Source organism: Enhydra lutris, unplaced genomic scaffold (genome assembly GCF_002288905.1).
Source record: "Enhydra lutris kenyoni isolate GAN:26980312 unplaced genomic scaffold, ASM228890v2 scaffoldscaffold12, whole genome shotgun sequence".
Taxonomy (NCBI): Eukaryota; Metazoa; Chordata; class Mammalia; order Carnivora; family Mustelidae; genus Enhydra; species Enhydra lutris.
In genome coordinates this window covers 47,833,578-47,846,042 of record NW_019154096.1, presented here as the reverse complement: position 1 = coordinate 47,846,042, position 12,465 = coordinate 47,833,578, and the positions used below count along the sequence as shown (strand labels likewise).

General features: G+C 37.0%; 1 protein-coding gene across 1 annotated transcript in view; it reads right to left on the bottom strand.

Moving 5' to 3' along the window:
* The window catches only part of LOC111144923 (TBC1 domain family member 12), a 102,391-nt gene that overhangs the window by 59,686 nt on the left and 30,240 nt on the right, over nucleotides 1-12,465 (bottom strand). The window contains exon 2 of the mRNA XM_022499533.1: nucleotides 2,895-3,018. Coding sequence (XP_022355241.1) covers nucleotides 2,895-3,018 — 124 coding nt within the window. The remainder of the gene's footprint in view (nucleotides 1-2,894; nucleotides 3,019-12,465) is intronic.

The window sequence follows — 12,465 nt, the reverse complement described above, 5'->3', positions numbered from 1 at the left end:
AAAATTTTTTAAAAAAATTATCTTAGGAAATACTCCTCATCCTCTAATCTCTCAATAAATCTATTTTGCCACTCAAAAAGCAAGTAAGGAAACCTTAGAAAGCCCAGCAGAATGTACTTTCCTTCTGTATTTTTAGCACTGCCTCACTTTTTCAAGCACTTTTACACTGGAATTACTAGATCCCTTCATTTTCTACAGGCTGAATAGCAGAACACCTTGCCCTAAAACATGAAAGATGTGCCCTGGGGTGCCTGGGTGGCTCAGTTGGTTAAGCATCTGCCTTCCGCTGTGGTCAAGCACTGCATCAGGCTCCAAGCCCAGTACAGAGTCTGCTTCTCCTTCTCCCTCTACTCCTCCCCCCACCTCCCCTCACCCTACTTGTGTATTCCCTCTCAAATAAATTAAATCTTAAAAAAAAAAAAAAAGAAAGAAAGAATAAAAGATAGGCCCTAACATTCTTCATGTCTTTACTGATAATACCTTCCTTTTTTATTTCGGACTCTGAACATACAGTATTCATTTAAAAGGAGTACATGGCAAAAGATCTCAATCATACTTCGTATTCATAATAGTTTTACAGAGCTTAAAAGTCAGGGCTGTGAAAACATGTTTTCAAGTGGGAACAGAGACACGAAGTTATAAATTTGCTGTTACTAATAAAAGAAAATCATGCCCACCTTGAAAATGACGATTGCAGGGAAGAGGAGAGCAAAGTCAGACAAATGGGGAGGAGAGAACATACACAGAAACAGGGAAAAAGAAAGCAGAAAGGGAGAGGCAGAAACAGGTTCCATCCATGAGGAGATACATATTTTGAGGGTGGAAAGGATCAGAAGAACAAAGACTTCACTATCTACCATACCTCCCAGAAAACAAACAACCATGGAAAAGGCACCAAAACAGACACTAGTACCTACACATTGCTGGAGAGTTCAAAAATAAAAGTAGCAGGTAGGAGACTATCAGCATTTGTAAAAGGCCAGACAAAGGACTACAGAGGAGAGCAACTCCACTCCCTCTTCCCACATGAAAATAAGAGTTGTTCTTTCCCTGACCCCTCACCAAATTTTCACACTATATATATATATGAAAAAGAGAGAATGTGACCTCTTAGCTTTCCAAAATAAAATAGCTAATTAAAAGCATACAGCATATAAGTAAACAGATAATTATCCAATCGGTAATTTACTTAGAGGCCTGTCGCAGAATGTTAGTTTACATAAAAATATAAAAGTATGCACATGCATATTTAACATAAACTATCATAAAGAATACAAACCTTCAATAGCAAGACCACTGTTTTGCCTCTAGAGGGCGAACTTGGTCTTCTGGAAAACTCTAGACAAGAGAAGTTACTTTCAGACTTTACCAAAAAAAGTTAAAATTAAGATATTCAGATAGCAAAAACTTTTTTGGTGAACAGTGCCCTTGGCGTACCATTAATTTTTTCATGGCTCCCCCTAAACCAGTAGAAATACCAAAGTATTGTTTAATAAGTAGTTTTGCCCGACAATTTAATAAGGATTTATACCCTAACACTTAGTAGTCATTGGAAAAAAATAATGCACATAAATTGAAGGGGAAAAGGTTTTCATTCTTAAATAACCACAATTACTAATTAGGCATATATGCTTATCGTGCACTGTATAATTTCACAAATCTCGAAATCAGATTGGACACAATCACGCTCATTTCCCATTGAACATTGATCTTTGCACAGTATCTGATTTTCATCATAGAAACCTCAGAAAACCAGATTAACAAAGATATGATGCCACAGGAAAAAAACAGTGTCACTTAATGTCAAAACTGTGTATAATCTCAAGCTAACAGTCTGCACTGTATCCACCAGACATGGAGTATCACTGAGGCAGCCTCTGTTCCCCTGTGTGTAGGCTGCAGCACATGGAGTACCCAGGCCCACAGGTTGGAAAACACAACACTGCAGTTTCAAGTCCCAGCAGCTATATAAACTAGTCAGTGTTTTAATTGTAAATAAAATTAACTAAAACATATGTTTTTAAAGATTTATAAATTTTCTTGTATTGCATGGGAAATGAGTTTTTCTTTAAGCAATAAAAGGAATACTATTAAATCCTTAATGGAAGATGTTTTCTCTAATTGGAATGGCGATTATTGTCTTAATGTGATTTTTATACACAATGATTGCGCTGAATCTGAAAAACTACAATTGGGAAGGAGAGAAATAGAAAAGGTGTTACATACATATCTCCTCCTTCTGAGAAACAATTTCTCAGAACTTAGAAATGCCTGCAAACTCATCCAGTCTCACCGATCTCCTGGCACTGATGGAGCCCAATTTTAGGAGTCAAGTAAGATTTGAAATTCTTAAGAGCTTCAGAATATGGACATTAATACAGATATTAGAAGAACTGACTCCAAAATTACTAGAAACAGATTATACATCCACCTATTTCACAAAGTCCTTGGTTAAGGTAGAACACTAGAAAAGTGACCAAAGAAGGTGTTCAACCTCAAAATTTACTCAGTTTTTGCTTTCTACTGTTTCACCGATTGGTAACTCCTTGCATCCATAAAATCTGTGCCACTGGCAAACACTACCATATTCAATTACAAGTCAATGTACGTGGTAAGACTGCTTAGCTAAGAAGAAAACAAAAAAACCAAAAAGCTCTTCAAAGAGTAACTAGGAAAAAAATTCAATGTTCCATTACTTTAGAGAATTTTCACAACCATAAATGATAATTGAAAATATGTGTTTTTAAAAAAAAATTTAAGGTTACTATAAGTATCTAATAATCCTCAAATTTTATATATTAAAAAAAGGACAAATGAAAGTGGAATATGATTCATTATCAAGAAAAAAATATTTGAAAAGCGAAGACAAACCACGTGGCTATATTAATACTTACCTGTTGAATGATTTTAGAAGTTTTCTGAAGATTCTCTCTGGGAGGGACTTTACCAAATAATTTCCAGCCAGGAGCACTATGGACAACTGATTTGAGTTCCTTTGTCCTTTTTGGAAAAAGGTTTCTGAAACACAGAAAAGTTACATGAATTGTGTTTTTGGTAACCAGAACACTATTTAATAATTTTTAAAGTATGTTTGTACCCAAGACAAATACAAATATTTTAAATTAAATTCTATCTTTTTAATTTTTAAGTACTCTCTACACCCAACACAGGACTTTAACTCACAACCCTGAGGTCAATAAATAGCCTGGGAAGAAAGTATCTTTTGGGACACCTGGGTGACTCAATCAGTTGAGCGTCTGACTCTTGGTTTCACCTCAGGTCCTAACCTCAGGGGTCATGGTCAAGCCCCACATCGGGCTCCACGCTCAATGTGAACCCTACTTGGGAGTCTCTCTCCCTCTCCCTCTATTCCTCCTGCTCTTGCTCTCTAAAATAAATAAATAAATCTTTAAAATATTTTTTTAAAAAAGGAAAAAAAGTATTTCTCACAAATCTAAAGGAAACCTGCACAATGATCAAAGATTTTTTTTTAAAGACTGTTTATTCATTTGAGAGAGGGAGAGAGAGATAGAAAGCACATGAGAACACAAGCAAGGGGGAGGGTCAGAGAAGCAGACTCCCCGCTGAGCAGGCAGCCCAACACAGGGCTCCAACCAGGACCCTAGGATCATAACTTTAGTTGAAATAAGTTGCTTAACTGATCAAACCACCCAGGTGCCCCCAAGGATCAAGGATTTTACTTTATCTCTAGGCCCTTACCAACCAAATTAAGTATCTATAGCAGATATAAGCAGGAATGATACTCAGAATATATATCCACCAATAAAGCATGATCAAGGCACTCTCAAAAAAGTCCGGATGAATCCAACCAAATAGGAACCCTTCTTATAAGCTATGATATGTAATTATTATGAAAATTTTTAATTTTCACATCGTTACAAATTATTTGAAGTCCTAAATAACTTGGTTTATCTACATTCAAAATATCATGTATCTGTTCTTAAAAGTACATTATTGTGATAAAAAGGAGTTATGTTTTTAAAGCATAATATTAAAACCATTCTTTGAGTTTAGGAAGGTATTAATGGACTCCTACAAAAGAATGTGGGCTAATTCATAATACATCAAAGGGACACTCCCATCTCCGTGCAATGGAAGTGAACTGATGACAATGTAAGTTCTACTTAGGATACTCTAGAAGTTTCATCTCAGAGATTATATATAGCGACTCAATTCTCTACTAAAGATCTCTAGGTTGGAGGGTTTTAATAATGATTATACTGAGGACTGGTATATTTACAACATACAATTTCAAGCTTCAAACGATGGCCTATTAATTTAAATAATATTTGATATCTTGTGTGTAATAATAGAATTTCTATGAGCATTTCTCCTTCGAAATGAACATGAAACTGTTAAATTTTCTTAACAGAGGGCACTGAAAAAGACACCGAAGGAGAAAGGAACTCTCCTGTGGTTTTCAGCAGCTGCCAAGTAGGGAGGAGAACTCCACTCAGTCACGTGCCCAGGACATGCAGTCGTTCAGCGAATTTGCAGCACTGGCAAACTCATCCTGGAGATGGCTTCTACACCCCTCCTTATATGGAAACTAGTACCCCAAAGGCCTCCTGCTGGCAGTGAAATACCAATTCCCTCGATAAGCCCCACAAGGCTTGTCTATACTCCAACGGTTTGCCATCCAGCCATGCTAAACACAGGAGAAAAATCTTTGTCACCATGGTTTATGCAAAAAAATTACTGAATATGACATCAAAGTCATGATCCATAAAGTAAAAATTTTTAATTTTTAATAATATTTTATTTATTTGAGAGAAAGAGTGCATGTGTGCACACGCAGGGGGAGGAACAGAGGGAGAGGGAGAAGAAGACATCATGCTCAGCAAGGAGCCTGATGTGGGGCTCGATCCTGGGATCCTGGGATCGTCTGACCTGAGCTGAAGGCAGATGCTTAACTGACTGAGTCACCCAGGCCCCCCTAAAATAAAAATTGAAAAATGGCCTTAGGGACACGTGGGTGACTCGGCTGGGCATCTGCCTCTGGCTCAGGTGATGATCCCAGGGTCCTGGGATCGAGTCCTGCACTGGGCTCCTTGCTCAGGGGGGAGCCTGCTTCTCCCTCTGCCTGCTATTCCCGCTGCTTTTACTCTCTCTTCCTGACAAATAAATAAAATTAAAAAAAAAACTGGCCTTAATCAAATTTAAAACAAATTTAAATCAAATTTGCAGTTCAAAAGCATCACTCATGCAAAATGGAAGACTATGAAGCTCTAGATGTCAGTTCCTTCCCCAAAGTAAAAACTGAGCTGGAAAGAGCACTTGTAATCAACCATTTCAGAACTCTAGAAACTTATCAAACATTTGTAACAAACAGGAAAGTACATGAAGGAAGAGGGTGCTGCTGATCCTTCCTAAATCTACAGCATGTGTAAACAAACCACCTTCCCTCAACTCCTTAGTTGTTCCCTCCCAAAGAAGTGGGGATTAGGAGCTCATGTTTCTGAAGTGGTTGATGCATCAGGAAGGATAGCTGGGTTCATGTCTTTCTAAAATTTGGAGTTATGAATTTTGGTTGGTCTGTCAGTGACCTGAGGTACCAGCACAGACACCTGTATCAGTTCAGTCATCTTGCAGCAATGGCTTCTACTGGTGGTGTCTACTGGAACATTAAAAAAGATAAAACTCTTGGGTGCCTGGGTGGCTCAGTTGGTTAAGCATCTGCCTTTGGCTCAGGTCATGATCCTGGGGTCCTGGGATCAAGTCCTGAATTAGGCTCCTTGCTTAGCTGGGAGCCTGCTTTTCTCTCTGCCTGTGGCTCCCTTCTGCTTGTGCTCTCTCTGACAAATAAATAAAATCTTAAAACAAAAAAACAAAAAACTCTTTTGTCTCTCTTTTTGAGCCAGAAGTTTAAGGAAAAAAATCTTTTTCAGGCTACCAGCTGACTGCAGAAATAACAGAAACTTGTGACATCACACAAAAAGAATGATACACTTCACCAAATAGTTTGGAAACATCACAAATGGATGACTCTAGCACTCAATAAGCAAAAATCACCAAACACTGAAGAGTTAACAGATTTACAGAATGCCACATCATAGTAATCAGAATGTCCATGTATCAATAAAAAATTAAAAAACACACAAAGAAAGAACAAAGTATGAACCATTCACAGGAACAAGATTTGACAAAAACATCCCTGAGGAAGTTCAGACAGTGGAACTACTACTCAAAGATGTTAAATTAACTGTCTCAAATATACCTAAATAAACTAAAGGAAACCACGGACAAAGAAATGGGGAGTGGAGAATGCATGAACAAAATAAGAATATCGGTAAGGGAAAAGTATTACAAAAAGGAGCCAAGCAAATTCTAGGGCTGAAAACTAGCATAACTAAAATGAAAAAAAAATTTTTTTAAATGATTTTATTTGGGGACACCAGGGCAGCTCAGTCGGTTAAGTGTCTGCCTTCACTTAGGTCATGATGCCAGAGTCCTGGAATCAAGTCCCATACATGGTTCCTTGCTCAGTAGGGAAACTGTTTCTCCCTCTCCCTGCCGCTCCCCCTGCTAGTGTGCTCTCTCTCTCTGACAAATTAAGTAAATAAAACCTTAAAAAAAACAAACAAACAAAGGATAAGGAAAATTTAGAAAACAGAGAAGCAAATACCACAAACAAGATTAACAACTGATTTTTCATCAGAAATCATGGGGGCCAGAAGGTAGCAGGATAACATTATTTAAAGGTCTAAAAGAAAAAAAACTAAAAGTTCGATATGTGGCAAATCTATCATTCAAGAATGAAAGAGAAATGAAGACATTTCTAGAAAAAAGTTGATGGAGTTCATTACCAACAGACCTGAGCTATAAGAAATGCTAAAGGGAGCTCCTCAGGCTGAAATGAGAAGTAACTGAAGAGTAATTCAAAGCCATGAGAAGAAATAAATAACATCAGTAAAATTAACTATATAGGTAAACGTCAAAGCCAGTATTATTGCACTTTTGGTTTGTAACCTTTTTTTTTTCTATATAATTCAAAAGGCAAATGTATAAAACAATATTTATAAATACATGTTAACGGACACACAATGTATAAACATGTAATTTCTGACAATAACAATATAGAGTAGGAGGGACAGAGATGTGTAGCAATGTGTATACTAATGAAACTGACTTGGTATTATTCAAAATAGGTTGCTGTAAGTTTAAGATGTTACTTGTAATCCTTGAAGTTATCGCTAACAGCTTAAAAATATGCAGAAAAGGAAAGAAGGGAATCAAAATGATCCACTACAAACATTCAACTAAATACTAAAAAAGTGGTAATGGAGGAACTGGTGAACAAAAATCATAAAAGATATACTGAAAACTAATAGCTGAATAGGAGAAGTAAGTCCTTCCTCACCAACAATTGGTTTAAATATAAATCGATTAAACTCTCTACACAAGAGATATTGGCAGACTGAATTAAAAACTGTCTATATGCTGTCTTCAAGAGATTCTATTTTTTTTATCAAAGTATAGCTGACAATAAGAGACTCATTTTATTTATTTTTTTAGAGAGGGAAAGAGAGAGCGGGGGCAGGGAGGAGAAGGAAAAGAGGGAGAGAGAGGATCTTAAACAGGCTTCATGCCCAGTATGCGGCAATATGAGGGGCTCGATTTCACAACCCTGAGATCATGACGTAAGCTGAAATCAAGAGTTGGACACTTAAGTCTAAGTGTCTAACACCCAGGTGCCCCAAGAGACTTACTTTAGATAAAAAGATACAAAGAAGTTGAAAAAAAGAGAATGGAAAATTATATCGAAAAAACATAAAAACCAAAAGAGACCTGGAGTGTCTGCACTATTGTCAGGCAAAGTAGTCATTAAGTCAAAGAAGGTTACAAGACACAAAGACAACATTGTATGTCGAAAAAAAGTTAATCCAGTAGAGGATATAACCATTTTAAAACATATATGCACCTAACAACAAGAGCCCTAAAATATGTGAAACAAAATTGACAATATTGAAGGGAGAAATAGACAGTTCTACAATAATAACTGGAGATATCAGCAGCCTACTCTAATACATAGAACAAGCAGATCAAAAAGGAAAACACTAAAACATTGTAAGTCAATTAGACCTAACAGACATACACAGCACACTCAACCCAAAAGTAAAAATACACATTCTCAAGGGCACAGAGGACATCTTCTAGAATGAACTACATGTTAACCCACAAAACAAGTTTTGATAAGCTTAAAAAGATTGAAATCATGCAAAGTACCTTTTTCAACCACAGTAAAATGAGACTAGAACTCAGTAACAGAAAAATATTGGAAAATTCACTAATATGAGGAAATTAAACAAAATGGTCTTAAATGACCAGTTGGTCAAAGAAAAAAAAAATCACAAGGTTACTTAGAAAACACCTTCGGGGGGTTAAAAAGAAAAGAAAAGAAAATACCCGGAGATGAATTTAAACAAACACAATGTACCAAAACTTATGAGATACAGCTAAGGGGGAAATTCATAGTTATAACCGTTAAAAATGAACCATTTCTTATCAATTACTTAATGGCACACATGAAGAAACCAGAAAAAGAGCAAAGTAGGGCGCCTGGGTGGCTCAGTTGGTTAAGTCACTGTCTTCGGCTCAGGTCATGATCCCAGAGTACCAGGATCGAGTCCCACATCAGGCTCCCAGCTCCATGGGGAGTCTCCGTCTCCCTATGACTTTCTCCCTTCTCAGGCTCTCTCTCTCAAATAAACAAGTAAATAATCTTTAAAAAAAAAAAAAAAAAAAAAAAAGAGAGAGAGAAGTAAACCAAAAGCTGGAATAAGGAAAGAAAGAAAAAAAAATTAGAGTGGGTACAAATGAACTAGAGAATAGAAAAATAGAGAAAAAAATTTAAAAGCTGGTTATTTAAAGAAGATCAACAAAATTAACAAACATTTAGCTAGATGACTAAGAAAAAAAAAGGAAGATTCAAATCACTAAAAGCAGAAATAAAAGAGGGACATTATTACCAATAAAAAGGAGTATATGTGAATACAATAAACAACTGTTCATAGTCTAGTGTTAGGAAAAAGCAAATCATAAATGACAATTAGGTACCAAACACACCCACTAAGGATGACTATTATTTATAAAACAACAACAAAATAACAAGTTTGCACCGATGTGGAAAACCTGGAACAGTGGGCATGTAAAATGGTGAAACAGCTTGGAAAACATTGCTGGTAGGAATGTTAGGTGGTACAGCCACCTACTAATTTGGCAGTTTCTTTTATAAGTAAAACATAAAGTAACCATACAACCCAACAATTCCACTTCTAGATGTTTACCCAAGAGAAATGAAAACATAGGTCTACATGAAGGCTTAAACAGAAATGTTCATAGCAATATATTTTTTTAAGATTTTGTTTATTTATTTGAGAGAGAGAGAGAGATCACAAGCAGGCAGAGAGGCAGGCAGAGATAGAGCGGGAAGCAGGCTCCCCGCTGAGCAGAGCGCCCAATGTGGGGCTTGATCCCAGGACTCTAAGATCATGACCTGAGCCGAAGGCAGAGGTTTAACCCACTGAGCCTCCCAGGCACCCCTGTTCATATGGCAGTATTATTCATAATAGCCAAAATGTAAAGACAAGCTAAATATCCAGCAACTACTGAATGTATAAATAAAATATATATTCATGCAATGAAATCCTATTCATCAGTAAAAAGGAATGAGGCGATTGATATATGCTACAACATGGATGAACTCAAAATATGCCCAATGAAAGAAGTCAGATGTGTAAGACCACATGTGTAATTCTGTTTATATGAACTGTGCAAAAAGGCTACTCCTGGGGTGGAATTAAGTATTGACTATAAATGGGTACGAATGATCTATGGTGTGGCAGAAATGCTCTGCAACTAGATTTCAGTAATGGCTGTACAGCTAAATAAGTTTAATATCATTGAATTATGCTTTTAAAATGGATGACTTTTATAGGATGTTAACTATACCTCAATTAAGCTGTTAATTAAAAGAGATTATTTAAACTAACAATCAAATATAGAAGGCTGACATTGCCAAAAGTTGGTCTTTCATCAAGTTTAGTAAAATAGATAAAACTTCCAGTGGGATTTATGCAAAAAATAGAAATAAATAAATTAGTTGTAAAGAGAACATAAAATCAGATGCAACAAAATTTTTAAAGGGAAGAGAATTTATAAACAACTCCAAGCCAATAATTTAGAGTACTTCTCAAGGGGCGTCTGGGTGTCTCAGTGGGTTAAGAATCTGCCTTTGGCTCAGGTCATGATCTCAGGGTCCTGGGATCTAGCCCCAGGTCGGGTTCTCTGCTTACCAGGGTGCCAAGCCTGCTTCTCCCTCTCCCTCTGCCTCTGCCTGCTATTCTGCCTCCTTGTGTGTGTGCTCTCTCTGTCAAATAAATAAATAATAAACCTTAAAAAAAAAGGGTATTTCTCAAAATGGACAGAACTTTGTAAAAATACAATTTATCAAAACAGACTTATAAGAAATATAAAATATCAATAGTCCAAAAATCATTTTAAAAACTGAAATAAGAGTTAAAATTTCTCCCCCAGAAAGTCAGGCATGTTAGTTTTGTTTCTTTTTAAGATCTTATTTATTTATTTGAGAGAGAGAGAGTGAGCACAAGAAGGGGGAGCAGCAGGCAGAAGGAGAGGAACAAGCAGGCTTCCTGCTGAGCGTGGAGCCTGATGCAGGGCTCAATTTCAGGACCCTGGGATCATGACCTGAGCCAAAGGCAGATGCTTAATGACTGAGCCACCCAGCCGCCCCATGGCATGTTAGTTTTACATGAGAGTCCTACCAAATTTTTCGAGATACAGATTGCACCAATATTGTATAAACTATTCTATAATCCTTAATCATATCTGTAAGGCCAATATGAACTCAGTAACAACACTGGGCATAAACAGCTTAAGAGAGTAAAATTACAGACCAATCTAACTTATGAACACAGAAGAAATATACTAAATATTAGCAAACTAAATATAATCTGTAAAGATAGATGAATACATCATGACTAGGTTAGAGTTGTCTCAGGAATGCAAAGGTAGTCAAACATAAGATCTTAAATGTTATTCAATACAGTAATGAAAAAAAGAAAAAAAAACTATGATAATCTCAATGCTGAAAAAAAGATAATGAAAAACATTCCATTCAGGATAGAAACTACAAAAGATGACTCAAAGAGAACTTCCTTAAGGACACCTACCAAAAACCTACAGTAAATGTCATTTTTTTTTTTAAGATTTTATTTATTTATTTGACAGAGAGAGATCACAAGCAGGCAGAGAGGCAGGCAGAGAGAGGAGGAAGCAGGCTGCCTGCTGAGCAGAGAGCCCGATGCGGGGCTCGATCCCAGGACTCTGAGATCATGACCTGAGCCGAAGGCAGCAGCTTAACCCACTGAGCCACCCAGGCGCCCCAAATGTCATTTTTTTAAAGATTTATTTATTTATTTGAGAGAGAGAGAGAGAGAGAGAGAGAGAGAGGAGCAGAGGGAGAGGGAGAGAATCTCAAGCAGACTCCCCACTGAGCATACAGCCTGACACAGGGCTCAATGCCACAGCCCTGAGATCATGACCTGAGCTGAACGCAAGAGTTGGACACTAACTGAGCCATTCAGCTGCCCCAGTAAATGTCGTTCTTAATAAAATGTCAGAAACATAGTCTTTTAAAATCAGGAACAAGACAAGGATGCCACTATTGTCACTTCTATTCAACTTTGTACTGAAGGTCTTGGTGCAATCAGGTAAGAAAGAGAAATAAAAGGCAGAAGGATTAGAAAGGAAGAACAAAAGCCATTATGCATAGACAATATGAAAATATGTATTTAAAAACTCCGTAATAGGGGCACCTGGGTGGCTCAGTGGGTTAAAGCCTCTGCATTCGGCTTAGGTCATGATCCCCAGAGTCCTGGAATCGAGCCCCACATCGGGCTCTCTGCTCAGCAGGGAGCCTGCTTCCCCCCTCTCTCTCTGCCTGCCCCTCTGCCTCCTTGTGATCTGTCAAATAAATAAATAAAATCTTTAAAAAAAAAAAAACTCCATAATATACCATCAAATTACCAGAAATAAAGAGTTCAGCAAGTGGTTACCTATAAGATCAAAAAACAAGACCCAGTTTTGACTTTCTATCTATCAACAATGGCTAGAAATAAAAAAGTTGAAAGCAATATCAGTATCAACAAAATATAAGGTACTTAGGGGCACCTGGCTGGCTCAGTTGGAAGATCTTTTGACTCCTGATCTCAAGACTGTAAGTCTGAGCCTCGGTTGGGGTGTAAAAACTACTTAAATAAATCTTCAAAAAGTACCTAGAAATAAATCTAACCAAAGTTTTATAAGACCCTTATGGGGAATGGATACAATTATCCTGAAACATATTAAAGAAAACCTAATTAAATAGAAAGGCAGCTTATTATTTATAGAAAGGACACTACCATAAAAATATCAGTTCTGGGC